This window comes from Pogona vitticeps, chromosome 6 (assembly GCF_051106095.1).
Source record: "Pogona vitticeps strain Pit_001003342236 chromosome 6, PviZW2.1, whole genome shotgun sequence".
NCBI lineage: Eukaryota > Metazoa > Chordata > Lepidosauria > Squamata > Agamidae > Pogona > Pogona vitticeps.
The window spans coordinates 106,266,210-106,286,276 of record NC_135788.1 but is presented as its reverse complement, the minus strand read 5'-3'; the positions used below and the strand labels follow the sequence as shown (position 1 = coordinate 106,286,276).

Here is a 20,067-nt window from a genome sequence, read left to right as displayed (position 1 = left end):
TGTGCACCCTTTTGTGTTATCACCAACACAGAATTTAGTATTTGCTTTTGGAATTTTGCATTTGCCCAGTACACCTACCTTTGCTTTTTCTTTTTGTCCTTTCTCATTGTGTAAGTGCTCTGGCATCTCCCTCATGTGCCACTGAACTTTATCCATTGGTTTTTACGCTTGTTAAACGTCAATGGAACCTTTAAAAGTCTTGCTGATTAACTCTATTAGCTGCCTTGCCCTGCCAATAAGAGCACTGCCAGGATGTCGGAAGATGCCTCTGGTACCAAGGGCTTGGCAAAGAGGACATTGCCTTCTGCAGGGATTTGCAGAGCAGCAGATTTTACTGAGTAGAATCAAGACAAAGTAGTATTGCATTTGATTCGGAAATTTAATAGCTAATTCGTATTGACCTTCCTACATTTGCTGGCAAGAGAAGGAAACCTTGTGTTAACAAGCTCCTGAACGACACATTGAACAACAGTTCATGTTTGCTTTTCTTGACACATACTGATACGTAACACAGAGCCCAGAGGAAAAATTTTAAATTGCTTCAAAGCCCCAGAACATTAAAAGAAACCCATTCTTTCTTTCACTTTCAGTATAATCTGAACAGATCAAGAAGGCATATTGATTTGATCTTAATTACTACACCATTAAGGTATACATCACTCTAGAGTTTAAAAAGGCAAGATAAATAATGGCTTGCCTCTAAATAGGTTACAATTGAAAAAAATGGGAAAAACAATGGGAAAGTTGGCGGGGAAAAATAGATGCAAAAGCTGACCACCGGCACCAGCTGTGATTCTCAAGGAAGTTCCTATGTGTTTGTCATCAAGGGAGAAGGAAAGGTAGAGTCATTCAGGACAGCTGAAAAAATTGTTCAGGTGATAGAGGGAGAGATACCACTTAAAAATATTTTGCAGCCAGCAGAGGGCTCCTGTAGGAAATAGAGAAGGAGCTAATTTGTGCACACAGAATAGCAAGAAAGAGTGGACTGCTAGCTATGGAACTGCATTATGAGTGTTCAGACCTGTGTAGTTAAAAAAAAAACAGGATTCCCTTCCCATTTTTATGTGCCTTTGAGTCACCTCGGACTTAACGGTGACCTTATGAATGATTTAACAGTTCTTGTCGACTCTAGCCTGTGGCTTCCCTTAGGGAGTCAGTCCATCTCGTATTTGATCTTCCTCTTTTCCTGTTGCCTTCCACCATTCCCAGCACTATTGCCTTTTCCAGAGAATCTTGCCTTCTCGTGATGTGCCCAAAGATAAAGGAGGAGTGAAAACTGGTACATCAGTAACTTAAGATATGCAGATGATACCATCTTACTGGCAGAAAGCGGCAATGACTTGAAACAACTGTTAGGTAAAGGGAAAGAAGAAAGTGCCAAAGCAGGACTGCAGTTGAATGTTAAGAAAAATCATGACTACAGAAGAACTACACAACTTTAATGCTGACAATGAAGAAATTGAAATAGAGATGTTGTATACCTTGGTTCAATCATCAGTTCAAATGGACTGCAGCCAAGAAATCAGGAGAAGACTGAGAATAGGAAGGGCAGCCATGAAGGAATTGAGAAAGATCCAGTGCAAGGATATGTCACTGAAGACCAAAACCAAGCTCATCCACAGTCTTGTGTTTCTGATCACCATGTATGGGTGTGAAAGGTGGACAGTAAAGAAACCTGGCAGGAAAAAAATGGATTTGTTTGAAATATGGTGCTGGAGGAGAGCTTTGGGGATACCCTGGGTTGTGATAAGGACAAACAAGTGGGTCCTAGATCAAAGCCAGCATCAACTACTTCTGGAAACAAAAATCTCCGAAGGCTTCCTTTCTAGATACTTTCAATATCTTACCCGAAGATTTATTCATCAAAGAGGAGACCACATTACTGAACAAACTTCTAAGAATCTGAACCTACCATTGATCTTGCTGCTAATACTGTATTTAAAAGATGGATTTATTTTAAAATTTTGTTTTTGTAAATTTGCCACTGAAAAAAGGCCACAGCCAAGAAAGGCGGCCAGGCACCATCAGATCTCTGTGCGGAAATGGAGAGTTGATCCTTCCATTTGCTTCTTATAATCTTCATCGAAGCGCTCATTTTGTGCTACTGTGAAATGGTTCTTCCAGTCACCAGTGATTCCTGTGTTGAGGAAAAGAAACAGTAGTCAAGACCCTGATGATTAAATATACAAGGTTGTAACACTTCTGCCTAATTGTGTGTCCATAGGAGAAAAAAAAAGATTAGGCAGCACCTATATTTTCCTGATCTCACATTCCTAATTCACTTTTCTTTCTCTCCTCTGCCATCCACAGCAAGAAGCCGAGTTTCCAATTGGAAGCTGCTAATACATTTGCATGCCTGCAATTAAAATTCCTCATTGATGTGTGTCAGAGCAATCAGATTAAAAAAACTAGTTCTGAGGAACAGCTAAATGCTGGATGTGCAGCTGAGCCTTTCATCACTCCTGCAATCGGACAGAATCCTTTCCTTGATCTGAAAAGGCAGGCTCTGCAGCACCTTCTCTGGCACCTTGCCATTCCCTCTCAGCATCTGATGCTTGAAATGGTCTCCCTTTGACCTACGGTAGAGCCAGCTATGCATCCCAGAAATATCCAGCATTAGAGATCCTGAAGTTTGCAGAACTATACAAAAATCTTCAGTCAGAAAAAGAGAATGAAAAGGCCTGCCTCACTTCGAACAAACTCATACAAGACTGCTTATGTTCAGGTGAGCACAGGGTATTTGGCACAGGCAAGAAAAACTAGCACAGGAAAGTGGAATGGGGTATCCTGGAAAAATAACTTTCTGGCTCTTTGGAACCCACAATAGGGATGGCCCATACTGTAGCACTTTACTGGCAGTCTCCCTTGTAGCATCAGCAAGAGACATCATCATCATGAAAAATAACATTGACTAGTGTCTTGGTTTGTTTCCTTTCAAGGCTGTTCTGCTTTGTGCCTACCCCTCTGCTGCTGTGATTGTAATTTCTTTCCCCTTAGCTTTCCTTCTGATCAATCCAGCTACACCTCTTGACTGTCTCCCAAAATCCAGCCAGCTCACCCTTCCTCATGAAAGGCGAGATACTGTGGTCCATAACTGAGCTGGGAATGCTGGTGTAGTTGGCCATTGGGTTCTGACGCATCTCTTTGAAGGAGGTCTTGTGAGCAATCTTCTCCACCAGCTGGTCATTAGGGGACCTCTCCAGGAATTCCATGACTTTCCGGATTTCCTGCCGCGGATCCTGGAAGAAAAGGAACAATTGTAAGAAGCCATGGCTCCTATCTTGGGAAAGGGAGATGGGAAGAAGGATGTGGCATCTAGAATGTTAATGCTGAATTAAATTCAGGGCTGGATTATCAGCCATCTGGTATTGTTATATTTGGCTGCTGAGACTGCAGACTTTCCCTTGGTGTGCTTCCAGAAGCAGCTTGCAGAATACGGGACTAGATGGGCTAATCCAGTGTAAAATCAGTGGATCTCAAAACAGAGTCTGGCTCTTAACTCTCATCATTCCTAACCAGGAATGTCATCAAATAATATCTACAAGGCTACAGGTTCTACACCTATGAGTCTAATCATTACTGATGAAGACAGGTGGGAAAAACCAAGGAACTCTTGTTTGGAGAAGCTTATTATGACTTTACTTTCCTCTTCTTGTAGAACTGGAATTGGGAGGGATGGACCAGCTAGCGGTGGAGAATTACTGTTTGTGAGGAGGGAAATATCTTGCCTCTTTCAAGTCTTCATAGAAGAGGTAGAGCATCCTTTGTTCTTTTCGTTTGTCCCACCAGCCTTTGACATGGTCATACCAGGATCCAAAAGCAACTTGGAAGAGAGACAGGTATTTTAGTGAGAATCTTTCTGGAAAGCAGAAACCTTACTTTTACAGTGGAGTAAGGTCATAATCCAGCAGTATAGCACATAGTGTATTGGGGTGTGGGTTTGCATCAAGGAATCAAAACCCCCACAGGTTTTGTAAAACTCCAAATCCAACTAGCCTCATCCAGCATGGCCACAGGCCAGGGATTACGGGAATTTTTCACCTTTAGGAAACACAATAACTGGCCGTGGTAAATGAAGTTGATGGGAGTTGTAATCCAACACATCCCAACACTATTTGGTTCAGGGAAGCTGTATCTTCCCGGCTTATACCTGGTTGGTTTCCTTACCATGAAGTTGATGGGAGCTGTAATCCAACACATCCCAACACTATTTGGTTCAGGGAAGCTGTATCTTCCCGGCTTATACCTGGTTGCTTTCCTTACCATCCCCAGCCATGAACTTCTCCAGGAATTCATTCCATGTTCCGGGTTCTGGGTGCACTTTTGCCATCTGGTAGAAATAATAGTATGAGACTGCCACATCTTTGGCGTTTCTGGCCACGTATATCATCTGCATGTAGAAATGAATATGCAAATCAGCCCAGCCTGCTCAATTTATTCCACTTATGGCAGAGGCAAATGCAAATCTCTGAAGGACCTCCCCACAATCTCTAGAAATCCTGCTCAAATCTCCACTTTTCTTGTGAGAAGTTTTTTTTCTCAGACCTTTTGTGTACTATGTGCTTTCAAGTTGCATCTGACTTATATCAACCCTAACAGTATTTGTTAAGAGAATGGTAAACGACTTCTGGGTATTCTCTACCTGGAAAACCCTGAGAATGCTCCTGCAAGTCAGAATTGACTGCACATGATTATTTTATTATTAATAGTGTTTTCAAGAGAGTTGAGATAGTTCAGAAGTGGATTTATCAGTGCCACACACACCCAGTGAGTTTGAAACCCAGATTTCCAGAGTACTAGGATATCACTCCATCTGCTACCCCACAACGGGTACTCAGTACTCAGAATTTACATTGTCCCTATACTTTCAAGCCTGATTTCATAAGAACGTGAGACTTACCTTTGGAAGACATGAAGAAAAAAAAATCACTGTACGGTGCAATAATAAGGAATTCTATCCTCTCACCTTGCATTTCTTTTCCCAGAAGGATTTTGGGAGCAACTGGACAGGAAGGTGGGTTTTTATTAGACATGGCCGAGGTGCTTTTTCCAGCAGTTCAATGCCTGGATGGGGGGAAAGAGGGGATGAAGGGGCTTCTCCTGCAACTCTTTGGAGTGCCCTGGGGAGCCAGTGCTTTTCTCCAAGTATTGTCCTGCAGATACACTGAACTAGAATTCTCCTTTTCCAAACGCACTGTTTCCCTTAGGGAAGGTGCCTGAGGAAAGAGTGATTCCAGGCAGTTCTCCCATGTCTCACACCTGTCATACCTCACAGCATGTAGTGTGGAGTGCAGAAAATGTTGCATGTTTTACCTGTGGGGGCATCTGGAGCAGAAAACTCCAAGAAAGGAACACGCATATAGATGGGTTCTTGTCTGCATTTTTCCGTGTTGCCGTCTTTATAGATCAGATCAATGACTTCGCTGATCCAGGTGGTTCCTGAAAGGGTACAACAGCAATAGTTGCTCCAAATCAGGGCTGAACTACAGGATAATATTGATGTAATACAAATTTCGATTCCCCCCCCCATGCTTTAGCTATCCATATTTTTAAATACATTGAGGCCAATTCTAGTCTTCTCACCTTGTCCATGCTATTCTTTCATTACAACCTGATTCAACCTTCTTCTACAGTAAATATGTGCTCCTTTAGTAGTTTTTTTACTGGCTGTTCAAGTGTTGTTGTGTATTTGAAATTGAGGGCCTCTAAAATTTTCATCTAGATGAACATTAGGTGTGGCTATATTGGCCTGGATAGAAACGTAACCCTGAAAGCCAGAACGGCTAACGGGAAAAGGCACTGACGAGGCAGGGGGAGGTACTTAACTCAAAAATTTGGAGGTAAACTTCATGCTTTGCTTAAGGACAGAACACCCATAGCTACATACCCCAAGAATGTAACAAACAAACAAACAAACAGGAAAACAAAAATAAGAGTGCAGATAGCTGTGTTGATTCTCAAAAATTAACTTCTAACACTTTTCACCTCAGACCAGAGGAGGCCTTTTTCAAATAGCTAATAGATTTTAACTGCATGCTGAGGACCAAGCCACCAAAACTCCTTTACAAAATACTGTTCCTGGGAGGCAAAATCATCCTTCACCCTCTAATCACCTAATATGTGGACTACAGCTATGCTCAGAGGAACAGGGAGGTGGAAAATGATGCCATTGTTCCTACAAATCGAAAAGTATGGATTATTTTAGGCTGTGAGGCCTAGCACCACTGCAAGACTGGCTGCCTCATTACCACACTTCTGGCTAGGAGTCTGACCAACAGGGAGACTGGAAACAGGCAAGACTTGAGTTGTGTAACTGTCACGGTCCTGCTCCACAAAGGCTGGGCCAGGTCTTCTCATAAGGAGTTGACTGAGGTGGATGAATTCGTTTGTTTGTTTTAAGACAGAAAGCAGCCTTGCAAAGGTATGGAGAAGGTGGAGACTGTCATTTCTGGAGAGTAAACAGGTCCGAGAGGCAGGAAAATGCCTCCATCGGCATACAAGTCGTGATAGACTCAAAACAGGATCTTTCACATGAAAAGAACAGGCTATCTAGGTTTATCCACACAAGTCTGTCTCAAAGGAAGATGGCCTGGTTTAAGCTCTCTTGGAATTTTTGAGTGGGGAAGAAGAGGAAAGAATTGGAAGCTACCCGCATACAAATGCCTAACACACTTCCCTTTTGCATGTGAGAATGCCATCCGAAGCTTCACTCACCAGACTTGGGATACGTCGAGATCAGTAAGTCACCAGGATGCGCTTGGAAACCCTCAACCTCACCCATAACTTCGGCGAAATATTTAATCATGGGAACCCCCTTAACGGAGATCAACGGGGGTCGTCCTTGCTCACCTTCTGGCTTCATCCTGGCCAAGGAGCGGGAGAAAATTATTTGGGTTCCTGAATTGTAAGCAAAAAGTGAGCCTTTCTGTCCCAAAATAAGCTGAATGGCAGTACACACACATACATCCCGTCACTCAGACTGTGCGTGAGTAGAATTAAAGCGGAAACTGAGAGTAGGAAGAAAATACTTCCGTATTTAGAAGTTCCAGGAATTTTGCTTCAGGAGGCCTAGGGAGGTTGGAATTTTGTTGAGAGGAGGTTTTAAGTGAAGTCTCAGCTGGAAGCAGTGGCAAATGAATTTGAGATGGAGAAATAAGATCAGAAAAAGAATGCCTTCTCTTTTCTTCTGCTGCCCTCCCCTGTTAACTGTGAGTGAATGCCTTGTAACAGAAGACACAAAGCAAAGTGCCCCCAATGAGCAACCAGGCTTCCATTTATTTACTCCTTAAAGAAATAGCCAGGAAAAGAAGCAAGAAAAACAAATGGCACTGCAGGCCTATATAAAATCCCACTGCTAAGTAAATCCCTGGGTTTACTCCCAGAAAAATGTACATCGACTTGCAACCTGAATGTGATGAAAGAGAAGTCAACATTCTGAACTGAAGACTCAGCCTTTCTTCCAAAGAAATAACCCTAGCAAACTTTGGAAACGTCTTAGACTACAACTCCCAGAGTCCCTCAGTGGCTGGGCTGGCAGGGAGATTATAGGCACTGATGCCACTGAAAGCAACTTTCCCAGGTATTGGATCTCCATGCATTGTTGTGCAGTCTTGCACAACACCCTTCCCGAGGAGAGGAACCAGAGGTTCTCACACTCTAGGCTGATCCTGCCCACCCCAACCAGCCCCTCCATTTTTCAAAGCTTGGGGGAAAGAGGAGGGGTTATGTCTCAAATTCCCAAGGCATGTTTTACCTTGATCCGGAGTACCTTGCTGATTTTATCGGTCGTTCTGGCGTGGAAAGTGAAATGAACAGTGCACACTCATCCAGTTTATTACAGGTGAATCAGGAGTGGGCGGAGAACAGGGTTATCAGCTTGGGAAGGAGCTGGCCTGAAGCAGTGCTGCAGTTTTCCAGACTTCTCTGACTAAACAAAGCGGGGAAAGGTCTTACCTTAGGAAATACCTGTGCTTATACTGGTTTTTATTTATTTAGCTTTATACCCAGTCCATTTAGTGAACATGCCACTACTCTGGGCAGCTTACAAAATATTATTACCACCATATAAAGCATTTTAAAAAGAAAACAAAGAAACCCTACCCTTGATACTGAGCAACCTTTGATACTGAGCTGAGAACCACTCAGTGTATATATAACAAAGAGCTCAGAATATTCAAATTATAGGAAACCTGTTTTTAATAGCTGCTTTTGTTGCATGTTCTATTTGGACACGCAATGAGGCTAATTAACCAGTACTTTAAGCAGGGGTGTATTACTAGGGCAGAGGAGCAGCACGGCAAAATTTGGAAGGTGCCAAAACTTGGAAATGAATTTACAGCCCCTAACTCAGGGACCAGCTTTCCTCCAGGTACCAACAATTCTAGTTATGCTCTGACTTTAAGCCTGCCAAGACTCCTGACCCTCCTCTTTTCCTCCTCCTTTATATATTCTCTATCTCCAATATATAAAGTGATGACAGAGAAAACGGTGCTCCCGAGCACGTGCATTTCACGGAGAAGGAAGCAACAGCAGCCATCCTGAGCCAGACATAACTGGACAGGGAGATTTCACATGGGTTACTGTGCTGACCCTCTGCAGCAAGAATTAGTGTCAAAATGGACAGTGAGGAACATGGCACAAACAACCAAACAAATGCACCCTGTGTTTGGTTTGAACCTCCACCTCCTAGCTCTACGTAACCAGATTATTTACTAAAGTCCAGAGTAGCTCCCTGGCAGCACTCAAGAAGTCTGGAGTCATGCCTCTCTAACAACTGTGGTATCTCTTGGTTGTGTTCTGCAGTGCCTGGCCATGTTGGTTGTATTCTGGACTCTGGGATACCCTCAGCATTGGTGCAAGAAGCATCTAGGATTAAAAATGCAGTTGTTCACATGTTGAAACTAGTTTCCATAATTCTCAAAGGGGAAAATCAGTTATCTTCCTCTGAATATCTTATGAAATCTTGAATTGTAAAAGTAGCATAGGTCTCATAAAGACGGTAGGTCTTAGGGTTTGAACTGGAACTATAAGCTCAGCTAGGGACGCAAGGATGTATGGCAGGGTGGAGTCTAACCCATTCTTGTCCTCTCTCCAGATTGCCTTCAGCCTTCTGTTTTTTCCTGGACATATTTTAGTGAAAGAATAATTGGTCTTCTTGGAAATATCCTGGGGATCGTTTTAAACATGCAGCAGCCTGCCCTTCTGCTTAAAAAAACAAAAAACAAAATGAGAACTGGGCTCCCGAACACTTTCAGTTCCGTACCCTCCTCCAATCAGGGAGCTGGCAAGGCTGAAGGGTAGCAGAAATGACAGAATCAACTCCAGCACGTCTAAACTACAGTTTTCTGCTGATGCAGGAGAGTGGTTATTAAATGGTTAATTTTCATAAAGAATGTGAATGGGAAACCTCCTCAGGAAACATATTAGTGATTAGAATGAGGGTGTGATCCCATTGAGTATAGATCACAGTTTTGACTGCATGTGGTCCAGTGCAATCTGTTTCCTCGTGATCACATGACACGAGGAAAGGCATGCCAGCCTGACCCTGATCTGTGCCTAAGCTGGACTTTTTTTTTGGTCTAGCTATAGTGCTTCTAGTTTTTGGAATCAAGCTGGATCAGTTCCCTGGCAGATGGGAGGATTGCTTTAAGCGGGATTAAATTCTCACCAAAACAATCCTTTCTGGTGCAATCACGCATGAACCTTTGAAGCCATCTGATTGCACCATGAGAGGGACAATGATTACCTAATGCCATTTATTTAATGGTCTGTTTTAAAAAACAACCAGTATGACCCCCTTATCCATCGGATCAGTATCTGGTGACTCACTTAAGCCACGGTCTTCAAATCTTAAAAGAAAAAAATCCCAAAATATATTTTCAAACAGTGAAATTACTAGAACTGGTCGCTAGAGGGACCCATCAGTCATGCTATGTACTGTACAGTGTTTGCTGGCCACATGACAACGGAAACTGTCTTCGGACGAGCGCTGGCTCTACGGCTTGACAACGGGATGAGCACCGCCCCCTAGAGTCGGACACGACTGGACTAGAAATGTCAAGGGGAACCTTTACCTTTATCTTTAGAGAAATCTGATGTCATTAGCAGAGCTGGCCATGAGAAGCCATCAGAGACTATGCTCAGTATAGCATTTGCTATTATGATAGCATTTGCTATAAACTACTTTTTAAAGTGTCCACGGGGATGGGGCTTAGAAACTACCCCCTGTAGATATGGGGGTCCTACTGTAGTTCAGGTGCAAGTAAAATATATATATACCTCCTGATGCTAACACAACCACAGCTATGAGTTGTTTGTTGACTGCTATCAGCAAACAGCAGCAGGCCTACCCAGATGGAGTGCTGGTGGTAGCAGGTGATTTCAATCAAGCCAATTTAAAGACTGTCCTCCCTAAGTTTTATCAGTATGTGGACTGTCCCACTAGAGGGAAAAATACCTTGGATCAGGTATATAGTAACATCAAGCATGGATAGAAGACGAAGCCATTGCCTAGTTTGGGACAGTCAGATCATATATCTCTGTTTTTGATTCCATCATACACACCTCTTGTTAACAGAATCAGACCATCAGCTAGAGAAATACAAGTGTGGCCAGTGGGTGCATCTGAGCAACTTCAAGATTGTTTTAGGTGCACTGATTGGGCACTATTTGAGGAGGACAATGTTGATACTTATGCCTCAACCGTACTGTTTTATATCAAAAGCTGCATCAATGTTGTTACTACCACCAGACAAGTACGAGTGTTTTCTAATAACAAGCCTTGGCTAAATAGAGAAGTGCGCCTTTTACTAAAAGCCAGAAATGCTGCTTTTCATTCTGGTGATGAACTACAGTATAGAGAGGCCAGAGCTAAACTGAAAAGGGGCATTAGGGATGCCAAAGCTATGTACAGCCAGAGAATTGAGCAACATCTTGAGAGTTCTGACACTCGTCAAGTATGGCATGGCCTACGACATATCACAGGGCAGAGTAACAAAAACAGTCTGTATCGCAGCAGTGATTTTTTTTTTTTTGGCTGAGCAGTTAAATCAATTTGAGGAAAAGAATCATGGGATGAGTTGTTAGGGGCTGTGCTGCAGAATTAGCTGGAGTTTTTACGGATATTTTCAATCTATCCTTGTTGCAGTGTTCTGTCCCCACTTGCCTGAAGACATCTATTATAGTGCCAGTCCCTAAGCAGTCAGCTGTGGTATCTCTCAATGATTATAGACCAGTAGCTTTAACATCTGTTATTATGAAATGTTTTGAGAGATTGGTGCTGGATTACATTAAGGCTAGTCTTCCACCATCTTTGGACCCATGGCAATTTGCATACAGGAGAAATAGATCTACTGATGATGCTGGGTCCATTGTACTCCATACTGTACCGAGCCACTTAGAACAACAGGGAACTTATGTGAGGCTGTTGTTTGTGGATTATAGCTCTGCTTTTAATACCATTCTACCAAATAGGTTGTTTTTTAAAATGATCAACCTGGGATTACCTCAGAAGATCTGCGTGTGGATAAAGGACTTTCTGACAGATAGGCCACAGTCAGTTAGGATGGGATCTCACCATTCTTCTACCCTGGTACTAAGTACAGGAGCTCCCCAAGGCTGTGTGCTACTGTAAGTCCCTTCCTCTATTCCCTGTACACACATGATTGCACCCCACTGTATAACACCAACGCAATTATTAAATTTGCGGATGATATGACAGTGGTGGGGCTCATAAATAAGAACAATGAGTCTGCTTATAGAAAAGAAGTACAAGGGTTGATACTTTGGTGTAAAGAAAATCATCTCACACTTAACATTAAAAAAACTAAAGAACTCATAATTGATTTTGGAGGAAGAGAAATGTACATTTACCACAGTACATAAATGGTGAGGAAGTGGAGAGTTGGTAGTTTTAAATTTCTGGGCACTTACATTTCAGAGGACCTCTCATGGACTATAAATGCCAACATGCTAGTGAAGAAGGCACAGAAGAGGCTGTATTTCCTGAGAATGCTCGGCAAGTTAAATTTATCTCAGCATTTACTTCTGTCATACTATCGTAGCACCATTGAGAGTGTCCTAACCTATGGCATTCTGGCATGGTTTGGGAGTAGCTCTGTAGCAGACAAAAAAGCTCTACAGAGAACCATTAAAATTGCCCAGAATATCATCAGGCTCCAGCTACCAACCCTGGATGACATCTTCACATCCCGCTGTCTGAGGAAGTCACACAGCATCCTGAGAGACTCTTCCCATCCTGCTTATAACTTTTTCGAACTGTTGCCATCTGGCAGAAGATATAGAACAATTAAGACTCGGACCACACGTTTTCTGAATAGTTTTTATCCCAGATCTATAATTGCACTTAAAAATGAGCTTAAAGACCACCAGTAGTGAATAGTTAGTTGGACTGTGTTACTTGGTCTGCAGTGTAGATGTTTGTATTTTTAGTGGGGGACTTTGCTGGGTGGGGAGTGTTGGGGGATTTTTTTTAGTGGGTGGGGAGTGTTTGGAGAATGTTATGTGTGTGCATGTGTCTGGTCTCTGGATGTCTGTGAATTTCATTGTATGGGTATACAGTACTGTGACAATACAATGACAATCAATCAATCAATCAATCAATCAATCAATCAATCAATCAATCAATCAATCAATCAATCAATCAATGTGTGTGAAAATTCTAAGGAGTCAGCTTTGTGGCACAGATTTCATTTTGAAAAGCTTATACAAGGACAGAGCAATAGATTCTACTAAATAGAGACAAGACAGAGCAACTTCACATCTGATTCAGAAATTTAATAACTAATTGATATTGAACTCTTTTCTACATTTGTTGGCAAGAGGAGGAAGCCAAAAGTTCACAAGTTATACCTGCTCTGAGCAGGGGGTTGGATTCGATAAGCCTCTTTCAACTTCATGATTCTATAATTCTATGAACCACAATTCATATTTTTTTTCCTGACACAGAATGATAAAAAAATGACATAGAATCGAGAGAAGAATGTTGAATGGATTCAGAGTCCCAGCACACAATGTACTCCTTTCACTCCGAGTACAGCCTGGACAGATCCAGGAGGCATATCGATTTTATCTTATTTGTTACCTGTCTAGATATCACGTCTTCTAGAATTACAAAAGGCAATGTAGATAAGTATTGCCTCCAAGCACCTTACAGTGTAAAACAGATAGTGGGGAAAGCAAGGAGAAAGGTGGGAGGGAAAACCGACGAAAAAGCTGACCACTGAGATTGCCCATGATGCTCAATTACTTATTGAAAATTTCATTTTTGTAAATTTGCCACTGAAAAGAGGCCACAACCATGAAAGGGGAGCAGGCACCATCAGATCTCCGAGCGGAAATGGAGGGTCGATTCTTCCATTTGCCTCTTATAATCTTCATCAAAGCACTCATTTTGTGCTACCGTGAAATGGTTCTTCCAGTCACCAGTGATTCCTGTGTTGAGGAAAAGAAACAGTAGTCAAGACCCTGATGATTAAATATACAAGGTTGTAACACTTCTGCCTAAGCGTGTGTCCATAGGAGAAAAAAAAAAAAAGATCAGGCAGCTCCTATATTTTCCTGATCTCACATACCTAATTCACTTTTCTTTCTCTTTCCTCTCCCATCCACAGCAAGAAGCCGAGTTTCCAATTGGAAACTGCTAATACATTTGCATGCCTGCAATTAAAATATCTCATTGTTGTGTGTCACGGCAATCAGATTAAAAAAACTAGTTCTGAGGAACAGCTAAATGCTGGACGTGCAGCTGAACCTTTCATCACTCCTGCAATCAGATAGAATCCTTTCCTTGATCTGAAAAGGCAGGCCCTGCAGCACCTTCTCTGGCACCTTGCCATTCCCTCTCAGCATCTGACGCTTGAAATGGTCTCCTCCCTTTGACCTACAGTAGGGCCAGCTGTGCATCCCAGAAATATCATCCATCATTAGAGATGATGACGTTTGCAGAACTATACAAAAATCTTCAGTCAGAAAAAGAGAATGAAAAGGCCTGCCTCACTTCCAACAAACTCATGCAAGACTGCTTATGTTCAGGTGAGCACAGGGTATTTGGCACAGGTGAGAAAAACCAGCACAGGAAAGTGGAAGGGAGTATCGTGGAAAAATAACTTTCTGGCTCTTTGGAACCCACAATAGGGATGGTCCATACTGTAGAACTTTACTGGCAGTCTTCCTTGTAGCATCAGCAAGAGACATCATCATCATGAAAAATAACATTGACTCGTGTCTTGGTTTTTTTCCTTTCAAGGCTGTTCTGCTTTGTGCCTACCCCTCTGCTGCTGTGATTTTAATTTCTTATCTCCTTAGCTTTCCTTCTGATCAATCCAGCTACACCTCTTGACTGTCTCCCAATATCCAACCAGCTCACCCTTCCTCATGAAAGGCGAGATACTGTGGTCCATAAATGAGCTGGGAACGCCGGTGTAGTTGGCCATTGGGTTCTGACGCATCTCTTTGAAGGAGGTCTTGTGAGCAATCTTCTCCACCAGCTGGTCATTAGGGGACCTCTCCAGGAATTCCATGACTTTCCGGATTTCCCGCTGCGGGTCCTGGAAGAAAAGGAACAATCATAAGAAGCCATGGCTCCTATCTTGGGAAAGGGAGATGGGAAGAAGATGTGGTATCTAGAATGTTAATGCTGAATTAAATTCAGGGGTGGACTATCAGCCATCTGGTACTGTTATATTTGGCTACCGAGACTGCAGACTTTCCCTTGATGTACTTTCAGAAGCAGCTTGCAGAATACGGGACTAGATGGGCTAATCCAGTGTAAAATCAGTGGATCTCAAAATAGAGTCTGGCTCTTAACTCTCATCATTCCTAACCAGGAATGTCATCAAATAACATCTGGCAGGCTACATGTTCTACACCTATGAGCCTAATCATTACTGATGAAGACAGATGGAAAAAACAAGGACTTCTTGTTCGGAAAACCTTATTATGACTTTTACTTTCCTCCTTGTAGAACTGGAATTAAGAGGTATGGACGAGCTAGTGGTGGAGAATTACTGTTTGTGAGGAGGGAAATATCTTGCCTCTTTCAAGTCTTCATAGAAGAGGTAGAGCATCCTTTGTTCTTTTCTCTTGTCCCACCAGCCTTTGACATGGTCATACCAGGATCCAAAAGCAACTTGGAAGAGAGACAGGTATTTTAGTGAAAAACTTTCTGGAAAGCAGAAACCCTACTTTTACAGCGGAGTAAGGTCATAATCCAGTGCTACAGCACATAGTGCATTGGGGTGAGAGTTTGTATCGAGGAATCACAAACCCCCACAAATTTTGTAAAACACCAAATCCCACTAGCCTCATCCAGCATGGTCACAGGCCAGGGACAATGGGAATTTTTCACCTTTAGCAAACACAATCACTGGCCATGGTAAATGAAATTGATGGGAGTTGTAATCCAACAAATCCCAATACTACTTGGTTCAGGTAAACTGTATCTTCCCAGCGTATACCTGGTTACTTTCCTTACCATCCCCAGCCATGAATTTCTCCAGGAATTCATTCCAGGTTCCAGGATCCGGAAGTATTTTTGCCATCTGGTAGAAGTAATAGTAGGAGACTGCCACATCTTTGGCGTTTCTGGCCACATAGATGATCTGCATGTAGAGATTAACATGCAAATTAATCCAAACTGCTCAATTTATTCCACTTATGCAGGATGGCAGAGGAAAATGCAAATCTCTAAAGGACCTCCCCAAAACATCTAGAAATCCTGCTCAAATCTCCATGTTCCTTGTGAGAAGATTTTCTCTCAGACTTTTTGTGTACTATGCGCTTTCAAGTTGCATCTGACTTACATCAACCCTAACAGTATTTGTTAAGAGAATGGTAAACAACTGGGCATTCTCTACCTGGAAAACCCTGAAAATGGTGCCGTAAGTCAGAATTGACTGCACATGATTATTTTATTATTAATAGTGTTTTCAAGAGAATTGAGATAGTTCAGAAATGGATTTATCAGTGCCACATACACCCAGTGAGTGTGAAACCCAGATTTCCAGAGTACTAGGATATCACTCCAACCACTACTACACAACGCGTACCCAGTACTCAGAATTTACATTGTCCCTGTACTTTCAAGCCTGATTTCATAAGAACTTGAGACTTACCTTTGGAAGACATGAAGAAAAAATCTCTGTATGGTGCAATAATAAGGAATTCTATCCTCTCACCTTGCATTTCTTTTCCCAGAAGGATTTAGGAATCAACTGGATGGGAAGGTGGGTTTTTATTAGACACGGCCGAGGTGCTTTTTTTAGCAGTTCAATGCCTAGATGGGGGAAAGAGGGGATGAAGGGGCTTCTCCTGCAACTCTTTGGAGTGCCCCGGGAGACAGTCCTTTCAAAATATTGTCCTCCAGATACACTGAACTAGAAGTCTCCTTTTCCACACACACTGTTTCCCTTAGGGAAGGTGCCTGAGGAAAGAGTGATTCCAGGCAGTTCTCCCATGTCTCACACCTGTCATCCCTCACAGCATGTTGTGTGGAGTGCAGAAAACATGGCATGTTTTACCTGTGGGAAGTTCAGGAACAGAAAACTCTAAGAAAGGAACACGCATATAGATGGGTTCTTGTCTGCATTTTTCCGTGTTGCCTTCTTTATAGATCAGATCAATGACTTCGCTGATCCAGGTGGTTCCTGAAAGGGTACAACAGCAATGGTTGCTCCAAATCAGGGCTGAACTACAGGATAATATTGCTGTAATATAAATTTTGATCCCCCCCCATGCCTCAGCTATCCATATTTTTAAATACATTGAGGCCAATTCCAGTCTTCTCACCTTGTCCATGCCATTCTTTCATTACAACCTGATTCAACCTTCTTCGACAGTAAATATGTGCTCCTTTAGTGTCCACGGGAAAAAGGCACTGGCGGGGCTAGGGGAGGTACTTAACTCAGAAATTTGGAGGTAAACTTCATGCTTTGCTTAAGGACAGAACACCCATAGCTACATACCCCAAGAATGTAACAAACAAACAAACAAACAAACAGGAAAACAAAAATAAGAGTGCAGATAGCTGTGTTGATTCTTAAAAATTAACTTCTAACACTTTTCACCTCAGACCAGAGGAGGCCTTTTTTAAATAGCTAATAGATTTTAACTGCATGCTGAGGACCAAGCCACCAAAATTCCTTTACAAAATACTGTTCCTGGGAGGCAAAATCATGCTTCACCCTCTAATCACCTAATATGTGGACTACAGCTGTGCTCAGAGGAACAGGGAGGTGCAAAATGATGCCATTGTTCCTAGAAATCGAAAAGCGCGGGTGCTTTTAGGCTGTGAGGCCAGGCACCACTGCAAGACTGGCTGCCTCATTACCACACTTCTGGCTAGGAGTCTGACCAACAGGGAGACTGGAAACAGGCAAGACTTGAGTTGTGTAACCGTCACGGTCCTGCTCCACAAAGGCTGGGCCAGGTGTTCTCATAAGGAGTTGACTGAGGTGTGAGCAAAACGACACACATTTGTGGATGAATTGGTTTGTTTGTTTGAAGACAGAAAGCAGCCTTGCAAAGATATGGAGAAGGTGGAGACTGTCATTACTGGAGAGTAAACAGGTCCAAGAGGCAGGAAAACACCTCCACTGGCATACAAGTCGCAGTAGACTCAAATTAGGATCTTTCACATGAGAAGAACAGGCTACAGTACTAAGGTTTGTCCACACAAGTCTGTTTCAAAGGAAGCTGGCTCGGTTAAAGCTCTGCTGGAATTTATGAGTGGGGGGGAAGAGGAAATAATTGGAAGCTACCAGCATACAAATGCCTAACGCGCTTCCCTTTTGCATGTGAGAATGCCGTCCGAAGCCTCACTCACCAGACTTGGGATACGTTGAGATCAGTAAGTCACCAGGATGCGCTTGGAAAACCTCAACCTCGCCCATAATATCGGCGAAAGTCTTGATCATGGGAACTCCCTTAACGGAGATCAACGGGGGTCGTCCTTGCTCACCTTCTGGCTTCATCCTGGCCAAGGAGTGGGTGAAATTATTTGGATTCCTGAATTGTAAGTAAAAAGTGAGCCTTTATGTCCCAAAATAAGCTGACTAGCAGTGCACACACAAACATCCCGTCACACAGACTGTGCATCAGTAAAATTAAAGCGGAAACAGAGTAGGAAGAAAATATTTCTGTATTTAGAAGTTCCAGAAATTTTGCTTCAGGAGGCCTAGGGAGGTTGGAATTTTGTTGAGAGGAGGTTTTAAGTGAAGTCTCAGCTGGAAGCAGTAGAAAATGAATTTGAGATGGAGAAATAGGATCAGAAAAAGAATGCCTTCTCTTTTCTTCTGCTGTCCTCCCCTGTTAATAGGGTTGCCAGACGTCCGGAAAAGGGAGGACATGTCCTGCTTTTTAAGCGAAAATCCTGCGTCCGGCAGGCAAAGCTAAAAAGCTTTAAAATGTCCGGCATTTCTACCTGAAAATGTAAATCACCTCTCCCTCCTTCCTTGGTTGTAAGGCATTTGTAAATCCTCCAGGCAGCGGCTTGTAAATCCTCGGTTCTGATGGTTCTGATCGGAGATAAGCCAGTTTAATTGGTCCCCCGCTGTGCAACAGAGGGGGGGGGGGGCAATCAGTGACTGCTTCCGGGGGAGGTGACTGAGAGCATGAGGGAAACTTCAATCAAGGAGGGAAGAAAGGTGCGAGAGAGCTTGACAGAGGCTTGTTTAAAAGTAAGATTGGGGAAAATTTAGGGAGGGAGGGAGGGAGGATGTATGTGAGTGAGAAAGAGACTTAGTTTTATAAAATCATGAAAAAAAGGTTGTGACTGCAAGGGAGAGACGGCTCAAAGGTGCGAGGGAGGGATGGGTAGAAATGGACATGAGAGGAAATGGACATAGTGAACTGAAGCAACTGATTGTTTGAACATTGAGGAAGGGTTTGTGTGTCAGATGGAGGGAGAGGGAGAGGGAGAGACATACACACACACACACACACACACACACACACACACACACACACACACACACAGACTTGACTTTTTCATAAAACCATGGGAAAAGGAACATTGCAAAATTTAATCTCCATTGCATTTAGCTCTGCTGAGAACAGCAAGTATTTCAAGGTAGTAGTTGTACAATTAGCTGTTTAAATAATATTCTTTGGTATTTTGAAAAAAGCCTCCATTGAATTTATTTTTATTTTTTAACATGACTGTTTCTTGGACAGTTCACTAAGAGACGTTTATTGGCAGGAATTGTAATAAAATTGTATTGATTGCGGGTTTAATGTGGATTCAAATGAAACATTCAATATGTCCTCCTTTGTCCTCCTTTTTGTCTTTCTATGTCCTCCTTTTGGTACCAATGTATCTGGCAACCCTACCTGTTAACTGCGAGTGAGTGCCTTGTAACAGAAGGCACAAAGCAAAGTGCCCCCAATGAGCAACCAGGCTTCCGTTTATTTACTCCTTAAAGAAATAGCCAGGAAAAGAAGCAAGAAAAACAAATGGCACTGCAGACCTATATAAAATCCCACTGCTAAGTAAATCCCTGGGTTTACTCCCAGGAAAATGTACTTCGACTTGCAACCTGAATGTGATGAAAGAGAAGTCAAAATTCTGAACCGAAGACCCAGCCTTTCTTCTAAAGAAATATCCCCAGCAAACTTTGGAAACGTCTTAGACTACAACTTCCAGAGTCCCTCAGTGGCTGGGCTGGCAGAGAGATTATAGGCACTGCTGCCCCTGAAAGCAACTTTCCCAAGTATTGGATCTCCATGCATTGTTGTGCAGTCTTGCACAACACCCTTCCCAAGGAGTGAAATCAGAGTTCTCACACCCTAGGCAGATCCTGCCCACCCCAACCAGCCCCTCCATTTTGCAAAGCTTGGGGGAAAGAGGAGGGGCTGCCCCCAATTCCCAAGACATATTTTACCTTGATCCGGAGTACTTGGCTGATTTTATCGATGATTCTGGCTTGGGAAGTGAAATGAACAGTGCACACTCATGCTGTTTATTTTAGGTGAACCAGGAGTGGGTGGAGTACAGGCTTATCAGCTTGGGAAGTAGCTGGCCTGAAGCAGTGCTGTAGTTTTCCAGACTTC

At 42.8% G+C, this 20,067-nt stretch overlaps 2 protein-coding genes across 3 annotated transcripts; both read right to left on the bottom strand.

Annotated features, from left to right (window-relative positions):
* Positions 1 to 365: 365 nt before the first annotated feature.
* On the bottom strand, positions 366 to 12,481 carry LOC110088368 (sulfotransferase 1A1). Its single transcript, XM_073004522.2, has 8 exons — positions 7,754 to 12,481; positions 6,715 to 6,863; positions 5,314 to 5,439; positions 4,967 to 5,064; positions 4,264 to 4,390; positions 3,729 to 3,823; positions 3,059 to 3,239; positions 366 to 2,137 (listed from the first exon to the last, which is right to left on the bottom strand). Exons 2-8 carry the CDS (start codon positions 6,860 to 6,862, stop codon positions 2,025 to 2,027), a joined length of 888 nt encoding a protein of 295 aa, XP_072860623.2. The 5' UTR covers position 6,863; positions 7,754 to 12,481; the 3' UTR covers positions 366 to 2,024.
* Positions 12,482 to 12,780: 299 nt separating this feature from the next.
* On the bottom strand, positions 12,781 to 20,046 carry LOC140701278 (sulfotransferase 1 family member D1). 2 transcript variants are annotated; one of them, XM_078376985.1, is made up of 8 exons: positions 19,899 to 20,046; positions 17,843 to 17,991; positions 16,539 to 16,664; positions 16,197 to 16,294; positions 15,494 to 15,620; positions 15,054 to 15,148; positions 14,387 to 14,567; positions 12,781 to 13,452 (listed from the first exon to the last, which is right to left on the bottom strand). In XM_078376985.1, exons 2-8 carry the CDS (start codon positions 17,988 to 17,990, stop codon positions 13,340 to 13,342), a joined length of 888 nt encoding a protein of 295 aa, XP_078233111.1. In that variant the 5' UTR covers position 17,991; positions 19,899 to 20,046; the 3' UTR covers positions 12,781 to 13,339. The 2 variants fall into 2 exon arrangements, with proteins under 2 accessions (XP_078233111.1, XP_078233112.1); XM_078376986.1 differs by having other exon boundaries at positions 17,843 to 18,024; positions 19,899 to 20,038.
* Between the last annotated feature and the right edge of the window lie 21 nt (positions 20,047 to 20,067).

What these genes read in the sequence shown, in the direction of transcription:
- LOC110088368 (XM_073004522.2), bottom strand. Translation starts at nt 6,862, where the DNA reads ATGAAGCCAGAAGGTGAGCAAGGACGACCCCCGTTGATCTCCGTTAAG. An exon ending in TGCTCCAGATGCCCCCACAG is followed by an intron (nt 5,065 to 5,313) that starts GTAAAACATGCA and finishes CCCCCCATCCAG; the next exon opens with GCATTGAACTGCTGGAAAAA. An exon ending in GAAGTTCATGGCTGGGGATG is followed by an intron (nt 3,824 to 4,263) that starts GTAAGGAAAGCA and finishes CTCTCTTCCAAG; the next exon opens with TTGCTTTTGGATCCTGGTAT.
- LOC140701278 (XM_078376985.1), bottom strand. Translation starts at nt 17,990, where the DNA reads ATGAAGCCAGAAGGTGAGCAAGGACGACCCCCGTTGATCTCCGTTAAG. An exon ending in TCTGGGAAAAGAAATGCAAG is followed by an intron (nt 15,621 to 16,196) that starts GTGAGAGGATAG and finishes CTCTACATGCAG; the next exon opens with ATCATCTATGTGGCCAGAAA. An exon ending in CTCGCCTTTCATGAGGAAGG is followed by an intron (nt 13,453 to 14,386) that starts GTGAGCTGGTTG and finishes TCCTCAACACAG; the next exon opens with GAATCACTGGTGACTGGAAG.